Genomic DNA, 21,469 nt, shown 5'->3' with positions numbered 1-21,469 from the left:
GGAGAGAGCCTGATGTTGGGCTTAATCTCAGGAGCCTGGGATCAAGACTTGAGCTGAAGGCAGATGCTTAACCAACTGAGCCAACCAGGTGCCCCTCCCTTCATAGTTCTCTTACATTGGTTTTCCTCTATCCTGAGTGATATGTCGTCCTTTTTCTTGATTTGTTGTTCTATTCTGGAAGATAATATCTCCCTCATACTGTAAAATGAGTATGTTGGAGCTAAAATTTTAAGCTAAAAGTTTCCTCATATTTGATCAGTTGTTTGGCTGGGTATAAAATTCTAGATTGGTCATCATTTTCCTTCAGAATTTTGAGATGATTACTCCCTTAACTACCTTCTTCCATGGAAGAATTGCTAGAATTCCAAAACTCTTTTTCTAACTCTTTCTGGAAACTTGTGAAATTTTCTTCTGGCCCCCTAACATTCTGAAATGTCACAGTGATGTGCTTTAATGTTTTTCCATTGTACTGGGCACTTGAGGGGTGCTTTCAATCTGAAAAATCAGATTCTCTTGTGTTCTGGAAATTTTTGATTACTCTATTGGTGATTTCTTTCTCTTTTCTCTTTTTTCTCTTTATGAAACAACTATTTGAATTTTAGGACTCCTGGACTGGTTCCCTAATTTTCTTCTCTTTCTCGTCCATTTTTTATCTCTGTTGTCTTTTTTGCATTACTTCGTCTATAACATCTTCAACGTAATCTTTAAACCCTTGCATTTTTCATATTTTCTATCACTTTTAATTTCTAATAACTATTTTTAGAAAATATTTTATGTTTTTATTCATGAGAGACACACACAGAGAGGCAGAGACACAGGCAGGGAGAGAAGCAGGCTCTCTATGGGGAGCCAATGGTGGGACTCGATTCTAGAACCCTAGGATCACACCCTGAGCAAAGTCAGACTTTCAACCACTGAGCCACCCAGGCATCCCACCAAGAGCTGTTTTTAAATGTTTCTTATTATAGCATTCTGTTCTTGTTTTATGGATGCAATTTCTTTTCTTACTTAAGGACCACACTGATACAGTATTGTTTGTTTGTAAGTGGAGGGCAGATTTTTTTCTACCTTGCATAACCTTTTTATCTTACAAGTTGCTTTCCCCTTCCTCACTTATTTGTCCTCAGTTTTCCATATAGATGCTTTCTTTGGGCATATGACCATCCTTAGTTGGCTGCTCATGACTGAAATAGACTCTCTGAAACTTACTGGAACTCAGAGCCTCAGGTAAAACTTGTCTACCTTGAGTTTGAATGTATACATTTCGGGAAGTAAGGGTATTTGTCTCCTAGGTCGGTCAAGTGACCAGTGCAGACTTCACAGACCTTCAGCCTGGAGGTAAAGGTCTGATTGCCAAAGTTGCAGGAGCCCAGTGAGTAAGAGGGCTGGGTGGTGGTAGTGGTGGGGAGAGGTCTCTGTGTTCAGCACTCATTTTGCACATGGTCATTTAAACCTTCTTTTGGGGAATGACACTCACTGCTTTTACTATGCTTGGTGCCTCCCAGTCCAGGGACCCTGTTTTAGCCTTTCCGGGATACAAATCTCCACACTTTGCCATGGCAGCACAGGGACAGTTGCTGTTGGCTTGGAATGGGTAAAGGGAACCAGAGATCTGTATTATAAACCACTTTGACTCAGCCCTCCTTAATTTAATCATCCCCTTTGGTTCTGGAGGTACCCGATGCTCTTAATTCCAAAGATCTTTATAGATTATGAGATTATATTATGTGGTTTTCAGCCTGCCCATTTGTTGGTTTAGGATTTGGTTTTCTGGGCTCTTCTATTACTATTCATTCATTTATAAGTCCTTGAATGCATGCTCTGTGCCGTGCAGTCTTCTAGGTGTTGAGGGTATATCAGTGAACAAAACAGACAAATATCCTTGTCCTGAAGGTGGACAATAAGCAAAAGGAAGCAAATGACAGAGTACATTGGAAGGTGACAACGTGTGCTGTAGAAAATAAGTAGAGTGGATTTGGGGGTTGAAAGTTATAGGAGGTAGAGGTAGCGATCACAATTTTAAGTAGAGTAGTCAGGGAGTTCTCAAGTAGGTGATATTTAAGCAAAGGCTTAAAGGAGGTGAGGGAATGGGTCATGTGGATCGCTGGAGGAAGGGCATTCCAGGCGGCATTGAGGAGGGGACAGCCTCAGCAAAGGCCCAGAAGTGGGAGCATGCTTGATATTTCCAGAGAACCCAAGGCTGGTGTTCTGAGTAGAATGAGTTGGGGAAGAGCAATAGGATGTGAGGTCAGAGAAGCTAAGCAGAATCCTGATGGTCACAGACAGTACTTTTGTCTGTTTGGAGCCTTACTGTTGAACTTGGCTTTTTGCTCTGAGAAAATAAGGGAGGTGTTGGGCCATTTGTACACAGGGGAGGTATGATCTGGCTTTTATTTTTGAAGAATAACATTCTGCCTGCAGTGTTGAGAATAGATTATGGGGACAGAGACAGAAGCAGGGACACCAATTAGGCAGCCTTTGCTATTTTCCAGGTGAGCAATGATACTGGCTTGGATGGTGGCATAGAGGAGGTGACAAGAAGTGGCAGGGCTCTCTAGCTGTGCATTGAGTATGGTAGACACTGGCCACATGTGGCTCTTCAGCACTTGAAATGTGGCTGGTCCACATGGGATTCTCTCCCAAAGACTTAATATGAAAGAAATAATGTAAAATATCTCATTTTTTAATACTGGTTACCTGTTGAAATGGTCATATTCTGGCTTTTGGGCTAAATAAAGTATATGATTAAAATTGATTTCATTTATTTTTTACTTTAAAAATATGGCTACTAGAAGACTCAAAATTACAAATACATCTCTGGTTTTTGTGTCTTGCATTATCCTTCTATTGTGCTGTTCTGAAAATGTGTTCAAGCCAACAGGATTTGTTGGTGGATCGCAGAGGAAAGACTTCAAGGGTGATTCTGAGCAAGTGGAAGGGTGGAGGGTGGAGTTGACATTAACTGGAAGGAGGAAGGCTGCAAGTTGAGGGCTGGGTGTAGATTATGAGTTTGGTTTTGGGTACGTTAAGTGGGAGGTGATTAGGGGACATCTAAGTAGCGATGGTGGGTAGGCAGTTTTAGATGTGTATGTCCAAGTTTCAAGGGCAACTGTTCAGATTGGAGATGAAAATGTGAAAATGTGAGACTCGTGCTGGTATTTTAAGCCTTAGGGCTCCATGAAATCATCTCTCTTCCAAACGATTTCTAGCATCCAGCATTGTTTTTTCTATCCTTGCAGGTTTATAGATTTATGTCTTTTTTTCTTCCTGTTTCAGTGGGAGCCAGACCAGGTAGGTGTGTACCACGCAACACCATGGTGACTTCTTCAAACTCATCTTGCTGTTTGGGTGTTTTTCTGTCCTTTTGTTGTGGTGGAAGGGAGATGAAATTGTAGTAATCGGTAGAAACCTTCCCACTTCATCTCCACCAGCTTTTCTGGAAAGATACTGACTCTTGATCTCCCCATAGGCAAGGAGGCTCCTCGATCTTGCCACAGTGAAGGCAAATGGGTTGGCTGCCTTCCTTCTACGACATGTTCAGGAATTGCCAGTCCCGTTGGCCATGCCTTCTGAAGGTATATATATATATATATGCATATATATGTTCTCAGTTCATCAGAAAGGGGAAGAAAGGCTATAGGGATTCACAGTGAAGAGCAAAACTCCAGAGCAAGATGCATCCATTAGAATTTCACTTACGGGCTGTTCAAGCCTCCCTAAGACTTAGTTTCCTGATTTCAAGGATAACGGCACCACTGACTCACTGGGCTATTGGGAGGATTGAAAGGATTACCATGTGTAATATTAGGGTTAGCTTTTATGACTTCCTGAGCTGCACAGTGATAACTGGAGCCGACTGCGCACTGAAGCTAATACAGCTGTTCCTCGCTAGCCAAACTCTTATTATCTGTCCTGAAAAGGATCCACTTTTGAGATAGGGTTGTTATCTCTTGATTTCTGTAATTTAGCTACTCACTATCAGAAACTCCAGGACCAAATGGATTTAGATAATGTGGTATCTCTCATTGCACATGGTCAGCAACCCAACCCAGGAATCGTGTGAGGTGGTGGTGGTGGGGGCTTGGATACCACAGCTAGAACATTGCAGGCATCCTGCCAGGTGCTTTATTCACGATATCTGTCCTTTGTGGCAACCTTGACAAATCGGTGTCATTTTTTTCCACTTTACAGTGGAAACTGGGGCAAGGAGGGTGGGCAACGAGGTGGGAGGATGGATCTGGTTTTATACTGTCTCCACTGCTGCTTTCCTTTTCTTGGGAGAAGAGATTGTCAGTTGTCAAGAGAAGGCGCAAGCCTGGCATATCTCACTCCTACATCTTTGTAGGGATTGCTTATTGGCAGTGGGCACCCCCCCGAGTTGTGGGTGGTGCTGGCAGGTAGATTTACCACCCTGGGCTCTACCCTCTGGGCAGCAAGCATGCCTGTGGGAAGGATGGCTAGAAGCCAGTGCTTGGCACTTTGGTGTGCACCACCTCCCTGAGAATAGAGCACAGACGTCAGTGTCCCAGCAGGGGCTCCGCAGCACAGAGCACAGCGCTTGGGTTGGCCCTTGGTTAAAGTTTGCTGTTGACATCATCAAGCACAGCCAGCTTTCATGTGTTGTAACTCTATGACACGGTGTCAGATTCCCCAGGGTGACCATTCCAAAATTGACAATTGACGTGTGCCTGTTTTTAAAATGAGAGAGACTTTTTTTTTTTTTTTTTGAGAATTTTATATTGGTGGTGGTGTCTGGAAAACCTGCATTAGAACTCAGGGTATTAGAAAGGAAAGTCTATATTTTATGGTATCCATTCAGGGCTCCTGGTATCTCCAGAGGGCATTAAGAGCAGTGATAATCATCAGCTCTGAGAACAGAAGATGAAACACAAACACAGGGCAGGTGCTTTGGATGACCATAAATATAGCTTTGGGATGTTGTGTGCTCTGTGAGAATTACTTGTTAGTTTTGAATATTTGTTTGGAAACAGTGAGGCCATGATGCTCTAAGGTTCCCCCCCCCACCCTGGGGGCTCTGGACTACCACTTCCCCATTCCTTAAAAGGGGAACTGAACCCTGACACAGAAAGTGGTTTGCTCACATTGGTTATTAGGATGGTAAAGAAAAAACAGCAGCCCTGTGGACACACCCTGAGTGCAAGAAGGTTGCCGAGGGTTACACGAAGGAGATGGGGAAGTGAATCTGGATGCAGGACTCTTGTCCAAGTGCTTGACCCTGGCACCCTGGTGATCCTGAGACCAAACAGGGCTAGGTCGACCTGGATCATCCAGGATAATGTCCCTGTCTCTTTAGCTTAATCACATCTATCTAGTCCCTTTTTTTGCAAGTAAGGTAACATATTCATGGATCCTGAGGATTAAGACATGGCGCTGCTGTTGTGCCTACCAAACGTGTTAGTAATCATGATAATAAATACCATCTTTTGAGAGTTTACCACGTCAGACATTCTTCTAAATTCTATTTTATCTCATGTCTTTCTGTAACAGTCTTTTCAAGGTATGGATTGTCCCCAATTTTGGAGCTAAGTAAGTAGGAAGGAAAGGAAATGAGTGACTTGTGCAGGCTAATGACAGAGCCAGCTTTCAAACCCAGGCATATCTGACTTCAGAAACTGGGATGCTAGGCTTTCACACCTTCTGTTTTTCTTTAGAAAGACACAGTTGAGGTTGAGTGGTGAAGTGGCTTTACCTAAGGTCATCTAACCAGTATGGTGAGATGGGCATTGGCATGCAGGTCTTCTGATCCTAGCCTGGTGCTCCTTCTAATTTACAGCTGTTCTTGATGTCAGTAGTAATAATAATACCACTAGCTAACATTTAATCTAAATGCCTAAACACTGAATGAAGCACTTGACATGAATTATCTTAATTGATCCATGTAGAGACCACCATTTTTCCACTTCACAGTGGGGAATCCCAGGCTTAGGAATGTTATAGCTTATAAGTGGAGAGCCAGAACTCGCATGCACTGGCTCTTCTCTCCATGCCTAAGATCACATTTCCCCATGCAGCCCCCTCAGGTCCCGTCTTGCTCACCATCCTACCTCATTGGCCTCTTCTTCGGTCTTCCAGATGCCGCATGTAAGAAGTACATGTCCAAGCTGAGGACCACGATATCTTCTCAGTCTCGCTTTCTGAGCACCTATGATGGGGCAGAGAATCTTTGCCTGGAGGAAATATATACAGAGAATGTTCTGGAGATCCGAACAGAAATGGGTCTGGCCAGGTCCCCGCAGAAGAGCCCTGCTACCCTAAGCCTGGAGGAACTCTTCAGTACCTGTGGCCACCTCAATGAAGATGCAGACACTGTGCTGGTGGTGGGTGAGGCGGGCAGTGGTAAGAGCACATTGCTGCAGCGAATGCACCTGCTGTGGGCTTCAGGGCGCGACTTCCAGGAATTTCTCTTTGTCTTCCCATTCAGCTGTCGGCAGCTGCAGTGCGTGGCAAAGCCGCTCTCTGTGCAGATGCTGCTCTTTGAACACTGCTGTTGGCCTGACTTTGGCCAACAGGAAGTCTTTCAGTTCCTCCTTGACCACCCCAACCGTGTCCTCTTAACCTTCGATGGCTTTGATGAGTTCAGGTTCAGGTTCTCAGATCATGAGCGTCACTGCTCTCCGACCGACCCCACATCTGTCCAGAATCTGCTGTTCAACCTTCTGCAGGGCAACTTGCTAAAGAATGCCCGCAAGGTGTTGACCAGCCGTCCTGATGCAGTGTCGGCATTACTCAGGAAGTACCTGCGCTTGGAAATCAACCTGAAGGGCTTCTCAGAAGAGGGCATTGAGCTGTACCTGAGGAAGTGCCACCGTGAGCCAGGGGTGGCCGACCGCCTCATCCGCCTGCTCAAAACGACCTCAGCCCTGCATGGTTTGTGCCACCTTCCTGTTGTCTCATGGATGGTGTCCAAATGCCACCAGGAGCTGTTGTTGCATGGCGGGGGGTCCCCAAAGACCTCCACGGACATGTACCTGCTGATCCTGCAGCATTTTCTGCTGCATGCCTCCCCGCCAGACTCTGTCCCCCACAGTCTGGGATCCCGCTTGCTTCGAGGCAGGCTCCCCACCCTCCTGCACCTGGGCCGGCTGGCTCTCTGGGGTCTGGGCATGTGCTGCTACGTGTTCTCCGCCAAGCAGCTCCAGGCAGCACACATTGATGATGAGGACATTTCTCTTGGCTTCCTGGTGCATGCCAAGAGCGTGGGGCCTGGGAGCACCACCCCCCTGGAATTCCTGCACATCACCTTCCAGTGTTTTTTTGCAGCCCTGTACCTTGTGCTCAGCACTGACGTGTCACCGTCCTTGCTTAGACAACTCTTCATTTGTCATGGGCCGCGCAGCTCGCTGCTGGCCAGGCTTCTGCCTACAACGTGCGTGCCGCGCTCAGAGCACAAGGAGGGCAGCTTGGCAGCTTTGCTGCAGGAGGCTGAGCCGCACAACCTCCAGATCACGGCAGCCTTCCTGGCGGGGCTGCTGTCCCGGGAGCACCGGGGCCTGCTGGCTGAGTGCCAGGCCAATGAGGAGGCCCTGCTGCGGCTCCAGGGCCGGGCCCAGGGCTGTCTGTCCCGCAGCCTCCACCAGCACTTCCGCTCCATCCCACCAGCTGTGCCAGGGGAGGCCAAGAGCATGCATGCCATGCCCGGCTTCCTCTGGCTCATCCGGAGCCTGTACGAGATGCAGGAGGAGCGGCTGGCCCGGGAGGCGGTGCGTGGGCTAACGGTGGGGCACCTGAAGCTGACGTTCTGCGGCGTGGGCCCCCCCGAGTGCGCTGCCCTGGCCTTTGTGCTGCGGCACCTCCGGCGGCCTGTGGCCCTGCAGCTGGACCACAACTCTGTTGGTGACATTGGCGTGGAGCAGCTGCTGCCGTGCCTCAGTGTCTGCAAGGCTCTTTAGTGAGTGTCGCAGGGCAGTGCTGGTGGGGTGTGGTGGGCAGGCCGGCACTGAGGTGTGTGGTGGGAGCACGGTGCTGGGTTCCTGGGGTCTCGGCCTGGAGCCAGCCCCGCTGCCACCCCTTCCCTGGTCTGGGCCTTAGCTTCATGGCCATAGTGACAGCCAGGTTTATTGAGTGTCCTGTGTGTCAGGTGCTGTGTAACACACTTCCTGGAATTAATCCCTTTATTTTTTTATTTTTAAAGATTTTAAAAAAAATATTCGTTCAAGGGGGGGCGGGCGGGCGGGGAGGCAGAGATGGAGCAGGGAGCCTGATGTGGGACTCAATACCAGGACCCTGGGATCACAACCTGAGCCCAAGGCAGTTGCTTAACCGACTGAGTCACCCAGGCACCTGAAATTAATCCCTTTAATCTCTGCACACGCCCTGGGCCATTGGCAGGGACGTTATTCTCCCCGTGATCCTCGTTTGAGGCCCAGAGAAACAAAGTAACTGGTCTAGAGTGACACAGGAAATGGCAGACCTGGGATTAACATATATCTTTCTGGTGCCAGGTCCTTGTTCCCACCAGCAACCTGCCTGTGGCTAGGTTTCAAGCTCGATGAGGACCTTGAAGTGACGTGCAGAGTTTTGTGCAAATATGTGTGTGCGTGTTAGGAACCACCCCAAATTTAAAGGTGACTTGTGTCCCATGAGAGATTTTAAAATCCCAATGAGATGAGAATGTCAGGATGCAAGAGCTAGAAAGCAGCTGCAGACTTGCACCTACCCTTTCATCCCTCGTGCAGTGTGGCATCCACATGAGGTTTTGCCGTCACCTGTACTGCTTCTAGCACTGCATCTGAAGGTGTGAGGTTCCCCTCTTTGGAACATCTGTTCCAGCATCTGTGGAGGTCTCTCCACGTCTTGGGCCACAGAGGGTCTAGCAGCCAGCATGTTTCAGGCTCCTCAGCTTCCCTTCCTGCCTTGAAAGGGGGATGTCCTCCTCCCCATTTAAAACCTCAGAAAGCAGAAGGGGTCACTTAAAGTTAAAATCTACTCCCAGCCTTCTGGGGCTTTTGGTTTATCCCTTACTTGGCCCTCAACAAGAAACAAGCCTCTCCTTGAATATATTAGGATGGTATAGCTTCTTGGGGTGGAGCAGCAAGGTTTCTTTTTCTCTTTGGAACAAACATATGCATATCTTTTTTTTTTAAGATTTTATTTATTTATTCATGAGAGACAGAGAGAGAGAGAGAGGCAGAGACGTAGGCGGAGGGAGAAGCAGGCTCCATGCAGGGAGCCCAATGCGGGACTCGATCCCAGCAACCCGGGATCATGACCTGAGCCAAAGGCAGATGCTCAACCACTGAGTCATCCAGACGCCCCAAACATATGCGTATCTATTAGAAACTGTGATGGCCTGTGTTATCCCTTTTGTAAGGCCCATGGCTGTAAGTTTATAGATATAATGTAATAATAACATGTAGCATATTTCATATAGTTAATGTGGATATTATAAATAATATATGTTATGAAAATATCCAGAGGAAATAGTTGACACATTTAAGTTGGGTGATTTGCAGAGAGTTCAGTAAAGGGACTGTTTACAGAGGCTTCGGCAGTAGTAAGGAAGAGCGAGAAGGGACAGTGCAGGGTCCTGGGGCCAGTGACTGTGGTGTGGGGGTGGGAAGAGGGCTATCACTCTCCTTAGGCCTAGAGGGGCAGAGCTGGGGGGCAGGTGTGGAGAAGGTTGCCTGATAGGAACTGAGACTGCAGAAGGCTGGGAGAGTGTGGGAATAAACCCTGGTCCTGCCTCCCCTTCCTGCTCTTGCCTTGACCACCCAACAGTGGGCCAGGGTGCAGGATGCCTTCTGCTGTAGTCCATGGGCATCACCCGCTCAGGACAGAGATCCAGGTAGAGAGGGGAAAGTGGATCTGGCCTGGCAAACAGAAGATGGCCTGCACCATACTCTATTTCCCCAGGAAGGACAAAACACCATATTTTCACTCAGGAAGCCTGAGACCTGTCTGTGAGACATTTTCCTGACATTAATATGAACATGGGTTTCTCTGAATAGTGGACCTGTTGTTCCCAAAGGGGTCCTCGAGCCCCAAGAGGTCAGGAACCACTGGCCTGGGTGATCCTTACAGACCAGTCCATCCCTAGAATGAATGGACCCCCTCTCCTCAGAAAAGCCCAGGTCACTCTCAGGATGTGGCTGAGGGTTGTTTGGGGGAGGGGCTCGAGGTCTGTCTCTATTTTCAGAGGATGGTCTGCTTCCTGTGCTTGGCCTATAGGTGCAAAGGAGCTTGTAGAAATGCAGATTCTAGGGCCTGTCCCCAGGGATCCTCAGTCCCTGGGTCTGGGGAAGTTTGTGGGAACCAGCTTGATTTTCCATGAGCGACAGAAGGCCTTGAGCTCTCTATACCGAAATTGCCAGCAGTGGGAGGGAGGGGAAATGACTCGTAGCTTGCTGCTTGGGCATTTCCTGTGTGTGTGTGTGTGTGTGTGTGTGTGTGTGTGTGTAAGAGAGAGAGAGAAAGAGAGAGAGACAGAGACAGAGACTAGCAAGGGGGGCTCTTCTGCCCTAGAGCCATACTGCCTCTCCCACTTGAAATGTTTCCATGCCAACAGAAACCCTCAGCCCCCAGGAAACCTGTCTACAAAGTGCCCCCATACAGGTTTCTTCAGGCCCTGGCTCTGACTCTAGGGTGTTCGCTTTCAGAATGTTTTGACTGTGACCCAGCGTGAGAGAGAAGGTACAAGCGGGCACACAGGCATCTAAAACTGAAACAGAAGCTTCACAGAATGACTTTGCTGCGTAAACCCTGATGCATGATGCCATCCACTGTTCTTTTTCCCTTCTAAAAAAAGCTGCTAGCACCTTCAGAGTCGGTTTCCTGACCCGCCTACCGGTCGCTGACCTGCAGCCTGAAAATCACAGCTCTCGAAGCCCGTAGAAGGCCTTGGGGGAGAGGCATCAGATGTGCCGTGCTTCGGGGTGGGCTTTGGAGCCAGACCTCCCAGGCCAGATGCTTTAGGCGCTGTGCAACCTTGGTGCGGCCACTTCACTTCTCTGTGCCTCAATTTCCTCCCTTTAATAGACATCATAATAGTACCTATGTGATGGGCTTTTGTGAGGACTAAATATCTTTACTATCGAGAAGTCCCTAAGTCTAGTGTCCACACAGCAGGTGCTCCATGCATGTGAGCAGTCGTGATTCCAGGTAGCTTTTACCTTTGCCAGGTGCTCTCAGGGCTTTCTGTGCACTGGCTCTTTAAATCTTACTCTCCAGAGCCAGGTGGGGTTGGAAAGACCATCCCCTCCTTTCTACAGATGAAGGGAGCAGCAAATAGCTGGGAAGGGGCTGCTAAAGACCAGAATTTCCACTGAGGGACTCCAGAGCCCACGTTGTTAAGCTTTAAGTTAGGGTCTTCCTGATGTCCTGCAAATGAGGAATCCGGGGCACAACTGGTAATATACACAGATCCCCGGGCCCCGCCCCACACATACAGAATTGCCAGCTCCAGGGCAGAGGCCTGAGAATCTGTATTTTTTAAAAATCTTTTAAAAAGATTTTTATTTACTTATTCATGAGAGACACACAGAGAGAGAGAGAGAGAGACAGGCAGAGGGAGAAGCAGGCTCCATGCAGGGAGCCCAACGTGGGACTCGATCCCGGGTCTCCAGGATCACGCCCTGGGCTGAAGGCAGCACTAAACCACTGAGCCACCCAGGCTGCCCGAGAATCTGTATTTTAGAGATGCTTTCTGAAGATCTTGTGATCAGGTGTGTCTGGGAGAAGAGTGCTGGGCAGGGTCTGCCTGTGGGAGTGACGTCACTGGGGTGAAGTGCTGGACAGCAGGACGTCATTGACCACAGCCCACATGCTGGTTTTCCAGAGTCTTGGCCACTCTTATCTAACTGGTCTACCATCAGGTACCCACCATCCCCACCCAAGGGGGCGGGCGTACTGGCTAGTTCCCAAAACACCATCCCACCTTGGAACCTTCTGTGAGGCTGCTATGGTGATCCACTCTGTGTTAAAAATTGGAAACAGTGCCTCAGAGTAGGTCAGTGACCCCCGAGGATGCCAGTGTTCTCTAGCAGGAGCTCTGGGCCCCTGCTGGCTGAGCTGTCCCCCACCTAGGGCATGACATCAGCACTCTGACCAGGGATGGGGGTGTCTCCTCTTTTTCTGAGGTGCCCAGTCCTTGAGGTGTTTTCCAAACACACAGATGCTGGCACTTAGGGCATGAGTGAAAGTCTCTTTGGGGGGGGCCTTGTTTATTTGATTTTTCTCCCATCAGCTCCACTTTCAGATTTATTTATTTTGTGTTTTTTCAGCTTGCGAGATAACAATATCTCAGACCGAGGCATCTGTAAGCTCATCGAGCATGCTCTGCACTGCGAGCAGCTGCAGAAGTTAGCGTAAGTCGGGCTGGGACTGCAGACATTGGGCCTTGCGTCCCCCCAGCCACTCTCCAGGTCATGCCACTTGGGCAGCAGCTTTGAGCTGGGCTGGGGATGTTTGCAGGGTCGGAGGTACGGGCAGTTCCTGTGCTGAGGGACCCGGCTACCCTGGGCTCGGGTGGTCACTGACTGCTGTGCTCTGTCTCCATGGCTCCTCTCTTTCGGAACTTTCCAGGCTGTTCAACAACAAATTGACCGATGGCTGTGCACACTCCATGGCGAGGCTCCTTGCATGCAAGCAGAACTTCCTGGCTTTGAGGTGAGCCCGGGGCTTTCCTTTTCCCTGGAAGCTGTCTTCTGCGCAGCTGAGGCAGCTTGGTCTGGTCTGGGCCCTGGCTTGGCCTCTACTGGACTCGCCATCTCCTGGCTGCATATGGGGCCGGCATCTCCCTGGAGCAGGGTTGTGCCAGTGCTCTGACATCCCAGCAGACTCTGGACTGGCTCTGCTGAGGGCTGCCTGCCCTTTGGGCTTTAGCCCCCAGGGTTGAAGAGGGTCTCCAGGACCTTTTCCTTCCCGGTGTCTAAGTGTCACAAGCTCTCTGGGGTTACTGAGCTCCCTGATGTACACTGAGCAGGTGCTATGGGTGTAGGCATGCAGCAGTCACCTGCCACCGCAGCAGTGGCAGCCAGTCCCCGAAAAGCTCTCAGATGGTCCTTTCACCGCTTGGTGGGTGCCAGCTTTGTACTCCAGTCTGCCCAGCCTGCGTTTCTGCTGCTCCTGGTCCTCCTGGCTCAACTGGAATCTCCTATCTGACACCATTACGGCACTTCTCCTGCTGGGCCCTGGCTTGGCCTGGCCTCTGTGTGTGTGTGTGTGTGTGTCTCTCTCTAACCCTGGGATCATCTTGTCTCCTGGATTTATGTGGCAGTGAGAGAAGGCAAAGCGAACACTTGCTTTCATCCATTCTTTCTACCTGCTGGGCTGGGTTTGGGGATAGGAGCTGCCGTTTTTGCATTGCTAACCACGTAGCACATCTCAGGCAGAGCTGCTACAGCCAACCCCAGAGGTGCCACGCTGTACAAAGGACCCGCTTCTGCCACCACCACCTGCTCACTTCCCCCAGACTCAGAATCTTGAGAGCGGCTGTGCCCAGAGAGGACTGTGTGGTAGTGAGAAGGTGCCACACTCAGAACTTGAGGCCTGCGTTTTGGACGAGCATAGCAGGATCGTTGAGAGCATGGGGCTCTGGGGCCAGACCAATCGAGGTTTGGGTCTAAGGTCCCTGAGATTCATTTGCTGTGTGACCGTGGGTCAGCCCGGTGTCTGTGACTCTATTTCCCCTCCGCAAAATGCAGATAGTAATTACAGCGTCCTCATAGGTTGTTGTGATGATTAAATGAGTTAATAACCTGCATAGAAAGCTGGCACAATGGAGTCAGTGCTTTATGTTGGGAGCGCAGTGGCTAAAAGATGGTGGATAATCAAGCAAGTTCTCAGTATGTTTGTCCAACAGGAGTTCAGACCTCTGAAGAGGGATTAGATGCACAAGAAATTTGTTGGGGAAGATGGTTATGAGGGGCACTGGGGGAGGGCGCTGGGGGAGGCTGGGAGCGTCAGCGGGCTGCTGGGCAGGTTTCACCCTAAGTGAGGGGGAGAGGGAAGCAGGGATGGCTGGGAGGAAGCATCATGGCCTTCAGTACAGTTCTGAGAGCACGGATGGCGGCGAGTTCCAGACAAGTTGGCCCAGCAGCATCTTGAGTCTCCCTGTCGCTGGCTGGAGCCACCTGTGGGAAGCTGGCCTCCAGACAGAGGCGACCTTGTGTTTCCCAGCACGGCAGCAGGGGCCCTTGGTTACATGGCCTGTGTGGTCAGAGGTATGAGAGGCCACCACATTCCTTCTCGAAGGGGACCTGCCCTACAACATTGTGAGTTAGAGTAGCTTTAAGGATCTGAAAGTTCTCTAAAGAGAGGAAATTTCGTGTTATCCATTCCAGGAAGCCTGGGGCTGTAAGAGTTCTGGGGAGCTCTCTGAAACTCTCTGAGGTATCTGGATGTGGTTGGAGCCTCCTGCTTCCAGCTCTGGCTCAGCAGGATCCCCTCCCCTCTCCCAGTGGTGGGCCTGCCCTCTTTTGGAACAGGAGAATGCTCCTCGCACCAGTGGGGGGCCCAGGAAAGCTTCAGCGGAGCTAAAGCCTAGCACTAGCTGGTGGCTGACACAGGAGGAAAAGGTGTGCGAGTGACTCACCCTCCATCCCCTGGGGAAACCACCTCCTGAGACACCTGCCTATTTGCCTCCTGCCTGTACCTGTCACGGGGCTTTGCAAAATAGATTTCCCCACTTCTTTCCCTTTGCAACCGGGAAATGAAGTAGCGGGAGCAGGAATCATTACTGAGGAGGTTCCCCCAAGCAGGACTAGAAGAGCACACACTGAGCCTGTTGGGCGGGCAGGAGGGAGAGAATAGGCTCCTGCATCCTACAGAGAGGTCCTCAAAGCTTTTCTCCGTGTTTCTGTGTCTGGGACACACTTTCCCACCATCACCAGCCCCGGGCTTTCTGGGCACTCACATCTCCCTGTGCCTCACTGACTTGGTCTCCTGCCTTCCCTTCCAGGCTGGGGAATAACCGTATCACTGCCGCAGGAGCCCAGGCGCTGGCTGAGGGGCTCAGAGCCAACACCTCCTTGCAGTTCTTGGGGTAGGTTGGATTCTGGGGCAGAGAGACCCGCATGGGGAGGTTGGGGGATGTAGAGGTGGGTGAAATGTTTCAGCTGGAAGTTCCCCAGAGTCAGGGGCAGAGAGTGGGTGGCCCTTGGCTGCTTCGTGATTGCCTTTCACTCAATAAACAGGAAGTTCAGGATGTGGGGGGTTGGGGGCAGTGCCCATGAGCTGGTAGAAGGAAGCCCTCCAATCCTTGCTGGTGCTAGGGCTGTGCTTCTCACCTTCGTGTGCACCTCGGAACTATTTGGGAGCTTCTGAAGAATGCCATTGCCTGGGCCCCACCCTGAGGTGTGGGGCTTAGGAATCAGGCATTTTAAGAAGTCCCCCCAGAGGATATGCAGCTGCAGCCGAGGACAAGAAGCCAGAGAGGAGATGCAGGTGGCCCCGGGAGGGGAGGGGGCTTCACCAGGTCTTTCAGAGCGCTTGTTGCTGCAGGACTGTGCCAGGCCTTTCAGGGAGGGCAGCGATTCAGACACAGGGTGGAGGGCAGTCCCACAGACCACAGGTCCCCAGAGAGTGTTGGAGTGGGGGTGGAGGGGCGTCCTCTGGTTGCTGGGCTGAGTGACCATCCCCACAGTGGCAGCTGCCTCTCCTGTCCCTTCTCACCTGGTGTGAAGTACAGTCCCTTTGATGAGAAATGGGAGTTTGAGAACCCAAGACTGTAGGAAGACAGACTAACCTTAAGACTCAACCCATTTCACTGGTAGGCAAGCTGCCCTCAAGCTCCGTGTGAACCAGAGTGGGACCATGTTGCTTGAAAGGTCAGCACCTTTTCCAGGCTGCATTATCAGCAGCATAGAGTCCAGCACCAGGGTGGCCCAGCCGCACTAAGCTTTCTCCTGCTCGATTCACAACTAGTATATGCGGGGTGTTCTCTTTCAACACATGTTTATTAAGGCACCTTTCTAGACCAGGCACTGTGCTAAAACCTCCAGTTACTATTGTCTGATCCAAACTGTTCTGAGTATTGTTTTTTTCCTTCTTGCCTAACAATATATCTTTCGTACCATAATGACTTCCTTTTTCAGAGACAAGCTGCTTAGTATTCCACTGGCTGGCTGGCGGTCATCTATTTGAAGGGCCTCATGTTGAGGCACACTTAGGGTTCAGGTTTTTTTGCTGTTACATGGTTTTTTGCTCTCTCCCTGGGGCACAGAGCCATGTTGGTACATAGCCAGAACCCCATAAACATTTACCTAATGAATGAAAGTGCAGTGAACCTCATACCTCGACCAGCTTTGCTCACTTGTACACATACAGGTCCAGGCGAACTTCTTATGTGTAAACCAGCCCAGCCGCAAGGTATGAGCTGGGTGCCACCTTTGCAAAGGGAAACATCCATCCAAACTGCAAGTGGGTCTGAGGGGGAAGACCCTGGAAGTGAAGGAGTTTGATGCCATGAAGGAATAGGGGATATTAGGGAGGAGCAAGAGAGAATGCTGGCTTGTGGAAAAAGAGTGACACTTGTTTCAGGTGATCCCCAAGGGTAGCAGTTCCCCAGGAAGCAGATCTGACCTAAAGGTCAGGAAAAATGTCACAACTGTGTGAATTGCCATTGAGAGTGAGTTCCCTGAGCCTGAGGTCATGTGCTAGGTGGGCCTCTACTGTTCTGTAAACCTGACTGAAAAATATGAGTGCAGTATGGCTGTTCCTCCAAAAACGGGGAGGCAGGTCCACTTTGCTGGGACCTAGGAGACCCACTGAGACCTTTCTGGAATTGGGTGGTCCTGCCCCTCTGGTCTGGGACACAGAGAGGAAGGGCACTGTTAACACATGTCTAGGACATACAGCAGTAACTTACTGACCCAATTTGTTGGCCTTTTTAGGTTCTGGGGCAACAAGGTGGGTGATGAGGGGGCCCAGGCCTTGGCTGAAGCCTTGGGTGATCACCAGAGCTTGAGGTGGCTCAGGTAAGCTTCTGGGTCTGTTTGGCCACAGGGAGCCAGCAGGAGGGAGGAGCCTGGGCCAGTTTGGGAAGTCCTTCATTTGCTTGAACTTTGTTTTTACCCTGCTGTGTTAGGCAGTGGGGTGAAAGAAAGAGAGCCTTAGCTTTGGAGTCAGGACATTTGAGTCTTTCTGGGTTACTTTGGAGTGTCTCTTCTTCCTCTCAAGGATCTTGATTCCCAAGGGTGCCTAGGTGGCTCAGTCAGTGAAGCATCTGACTCTTGATTTCAACTCAGGTCATGATCTCAGGGTCCTGGGATCCAGCACCACATCAGGTTCCATGCACAGGGAGGAGTCTGCTTGAGATTCTCTCTCTCTCTCTCCCCCTCTCCCTTTTCCTCTACCCTCCCCTTTCTTTCCCCTCCTTCCCTCTCAACTCTCACTAAAAAAAAAAAAAAAACAAACAAACAAACAAAAAAAAAACAAAAAAATTCATAAAAAAGGTCTTGATTCCTATCTATAAATTGAAGATTTGTGGCTGGATCAGATATATTTTATCTCCAGGACCAACAGCAATCCATGAATAGTGGCTGCCCAGGGCATCATGCCAAGAAGGAGTTGAAGGCTGCTTCTGGGCTGAATGAAAAAGAGCACTGTGGTCAATTAGTAATGTCTGAAATGACACCCACTGTGTAGTTGGGCTCTAGGTGTTGTGCCTTTTGCCTTCCTTGGGTTAGCTTATCTCTGAGGACCCTCTGTGCCTTGACATGTTTTTGTTCCTTGATTCCATTCAGCCTGGTGGGAAACGACATTGGCAGTGTCGGGGCTCGAGCCTTAGCATTAATGTTGGAAAAGAACGTGGCACTGGAAGAACTCTGGTGAGTTGGGGGGATTCACAGCTCTTTCTTTATTCGCGGGCCTCATCTGTGGAAGCAGATAAAACAGGAGTGGATAATTGAGCGGTTGGCCTTTGAGTTTGTCTTTCTGTGTCCCAAGTGGCATGAAGCCTATCGAGCCTGGCGTGAAGGTCCTAATTCTTTTTGGGTAATTGTATTTGTGGGTTTGTATACTGCCTCCATACCGCATGATGGTTGACAGCAGAGAGTCTGGAATCAAGCTGGCTGAGCTTCAAGGCCTGCTGTGATCTCTGGCAAGTCATATAATACTCTGTGAATCCTGGGTTTCTTACCCATAAAATGAGGGATGACTGCTTCCAACTGTAAAGCATACATTACTCTATCAGAATGTTTTATTTCTAAGTCGAGTGCCCAAGAACACCAGAGAGTAGAGTGAGGGTCACCTTGGAAGGTGGAGTGGGGTTTGGAGGAACTGTAAAGGGGAACCATAAATTGTGCTTACGTTGTTGACCTGAAACTGATTCTCAGTTTCCCGTCCTTTAGATGCCTCTAGTCTGGTCTCCGTATGACATGTTCTGGGCAGTCCCTGATTCTATCAGGGAGATAAAATGTTGACTTCTCCATGAAGCAGGAGGGTGTTGAAACCCCTGATCATTGTCACAAAATGGATATTGTGGTGGCCTTGGCTGTCAGCAGGGCCCCCTGGCTCTGCCAATGTCCCATTGATTATGTCCTGCTTGGGCTTTACCACTTGGAAATTCTTGTTAGAGACATGTCTCCCCCGTGGGTCTATTGGTTATAAATACATTAGGCTGCAGATGATGGCGGGGGAACCTCCCATGTCCCGTGGCTCAAACCAGTAAAGGAGTTATTTCTTCCCGTTCAGCCGGTCTGCAGGCAGGCCGCGTGGGGTGGTGTAATGGCTCCATGAGGCCAGCAGGGGTCTGATACTGTCTCTGTCCCTTCACATGTCTGTGGCTTCACTGTCCTGGTTGGGTGCCTCCTGGTCCCAGATGGCCGCTATACCTGCAGTACTTCTGTGTCCCCACATTCAGTCTGTATATCCAGGAAGGGCAGGAGGTACAGGCCAGCGAGGCCTCTCTCTTTTAAAGAGCATTTCCAGGGCCCCCATCCGCCAATTTCCCCTTATGGGTTCACAGCTGAGTGGATGTTACTGGCCAACCCCGGCCAGAGTGGAGAGTGAGAAATGCAGCTTTATTCCCCCCGCCCAAGCCCATGGTTGCCCAAATGGAATGAGACTTCCAATAGTAAGAAAGGGAACATGGATATTCAGTCCCTGGGACATGAGGAAACTTCTCATGTAGAGGAGGCCTGGGGTGAATTCTCTCCCAAAGACACCCCTGGAATTAAAAAATCTCACACCCTACTCTTCCAGTTCTCACTTTATCTGTAACTGTAGATTTTCATTTCAGATTTTCAGATGTTGGATTTTTCTTTTTTTTTTTTTTTTTTTTAGATGTTGGATTTTTCTAACTGGGGGTGCAAGCAGGTACATTCTTAGAATAATAAATGTTACCTCTTCCATAATAAATGTTACCACATCAACTGGATTTTCTCTCTTGTTCTTGCCAGCCTGGAGGAGAACCATCTCCAGGATGAAGGTGTGTGTTCTCTGGCCAAAGGACTTGAGAGGAATTCAAGTTTGAAAGTTCTGAAGTAAGGAGCCTATAAGCAGGAACCAGGACGATAATGATGTGCCCGGTGGGGATGGGGCAGGGAGGGGCGAGGGGGTATATGTGGGCAGCTTCCTGCCTGGCTAACTCCCATAGGGTGACTTGGCAGTAGTGTCAGGGTTTCCTCCCAAGCACAGACGGAGATTCCAGGGCAAGCTGTTTACTCAGGAGGTGGTCCCAGCACACAGTGGTGAGAGGTCAGTGAAATGATGTAGGGGAGGACAGGGACCCAGTATCAGGTGTGGGGACAGTAACAGGTGTGTCATCAAGCATTATCACCCGGGGTATCACCCAGGGCAGCTGGGGCTCAGACCTGCTGGGAGGCTCCAGGAGCCTCTACCCAACTGGAGAGCGAGGCAGCAGGGGTATTTATCCACTAACTGCCTGTCCTCACTGGTGTGCCTGTGGGGATATGAATTTTCCAGCACTTCCAGTTTGCCCTGCACACAGCTGAGCACGCTCCTGGGGTCTGTAGCAGAGAGCAGAGGTTTTCCCAATGAGCAGCCCTCAGAGGTAGATGGGGAACCTGAGCACATGTGTGGGGGGTTGCTGATGGCATCTACTAATGGGGCTTCTGGGACATGTCCGCCCCCTTTCCAGGGGGCCATCTCTGGCTCCAGCAGACCTCTTCTGCCAATCATCTTTAGTTTCTCTCGTGTTATGCAGGCAGGCGTGCTTGCATTTATTCATGTGTGCATTCATTCATTTCTTTGTTGTGCATCCATGCGTGCATTCATCCATTTATGTATTGATGCAAGAAATATTTCTGGAGCACTCACTATGCCAGGCATTGTTGGATGACCCGAGGATAGAGTGGTGGAAAGAACAAAACAGGCCTCAGCCCCCTAGCTCTTAGATCTTAGGGGAGAGGCAGATAATGAACAAGTAAGCAGATATACAAGATTATTTATAATAAAGGCTCCAAAGAGAATTCAAGAGGGAGAGGTGTCAGGGAGTGTCTGGAGGGGCAGGGTTGCAGCTGCCTGGGCAAAAAAGCTGGCATTGGAATTGAAACCTGAATAACAAGAAAAGTTACTGTTCTCGTAATGTTGAGGTCTCAGGACCGCGCACTCCAGGTGGACCGAACTGCAAGTGCAAAAGCCCTGAGACAGAAGCAAGCTTGGTGGTTTTGGGAACAGTGGGCAAGGCCTGCGTGGTTAGACTGTAGGTAGGGAAGGGTAGAGGGAGAAAGGGGCAGGGTAAGGAGGCCACATAGGCCTCAGAGCCATGGGAAGGATTTGGGGCTTTTTTCTAGGGGCATTGAGATGCCTCTGGAGGATTTTAATCAGGGCAGTAACATGATCTGATTTATATCATAAAAAGATCATGCTTGCAGCTTTGTGCAGAACAGATGCGAGAGGGGTAAGATGGAAGTGGGGAGACCAGTCAGGAGCTCCTGCTGTCTTCCAGGCAGGAGATGAAGGAGACTTGGATCAGGCTGGTGGCAGTGGAGAAGGCTGGTGAAGGCGGGCAGGTGCTGGCTGGAGATTCTGGGGAGGGTCCAGGAGCCGGAGGGCTGGATAGTGGCAGTGTTGGGTGGAAGTTGTGGTGACCACTGCTGGCGGGCTCAGTGGGCAGGTTCCCAGGCCACAGGGTCAGGGAGGGACAGCAGATGTGAGGAGGAGCCCAGCTAGTGATCATCATGGGCTTCTGTCCGGGCTCCCCAAGGCTGGCGCCACACCTGCCGGGGTGCCAGAGGTCTCACTTGAGAGGGACGTCAGGGCATCATCAGATGGTTCCTTGTGCTACAGGAAGGGTGGCATCTGCCCTGACAAATGTGGCCCCGGGGAAAATGCTTGCCTTCAGAGGCAGGCAGACAGCTGCCTCTAGGAGAGTGTCTGCTTTGCTGCCAGCCCGCCATCCACTCTGGCAACACTTGTTTGTGTTGCTTTGCAGGGGCGAGGAAGTTGCCAAATGTTTGGGGAAAACACTTCCACTCGTCATTTGGGTGAAATGGGGCTGGGAGGCCTGGGTGATGCCTGGATTGTCTAAGCTGGGATGCCAGGCTTT

At 50.2% G+C, this 21,469-nt stretch overlaps 1 protein-coding gene across 6 annotated transcripts in view; it reads left to right on the top strand.

Annotated features, from left to right (window-relative positions):
- NOD2 (nucleotide binding oligomerization domain containing 2) overlaps positions 1-21,469 on the top strand; it is a 36,232-nt gene that overhangs the window by 10,364 nt on the left and 4,399 nt on the right. For 2 of the 6 annotated variants that reach the window (XM_077898467.1, XM_077898466.1), the window contains exons 2-8: positions 6,094-7,909; positions 12,240-12,323; positions 12,541-12,624; positions 14,918-15,001; positions 16,851-16,934; positions 17,703-17,786; positions 19,359-19,442. In XM_077898467.1, the coding sequence (XP_077754593.1) occupies positions 6,114-7,909; positions 12,240-12,323; positions 12,541-12,624; positions 14,918-15,001; positions 16,851-16,934; positions 17,703-17,786; positions 19,359-19,442 (2,300 nt within the window). In that variant the 5' untranslated portion in view covers positions 6,094-6,113. Of the gene's footprint in view, positions 1-1,127; positions 1,228-3,469; positions 3,576-6,093; positions 7,910-12,239; positions 12,324-12,540; positions 12,625-14,917; positions 15,002-16,850; positions 16,935-17,702; positions 17,787-19,358; positions 19,443-21,469 lie in introns of all 6 variants that reach the window. The other 4 variants (XM_077898465.1, XM_077898462.1, XM_077898463.1 and 1 more) reach the window with 4 other exon arrangements.

Source organism: Canis aureus, chromosome 5, assembly GCF_053574225.1.
Source record: "Canis aureus isolate CA01 chromosome 5, VMU_Caureus_v.1.0, whole genome shotgun sequence".
Taxonomy (NCBI): Eukaryota; Metazoa; Chordata; class Mammalia; order Carnivora; family Canidae; genus Canis; species Canis aureus.
This window is presented reverse-complemented; position numbering and strand designations above follow the sequence as displayed.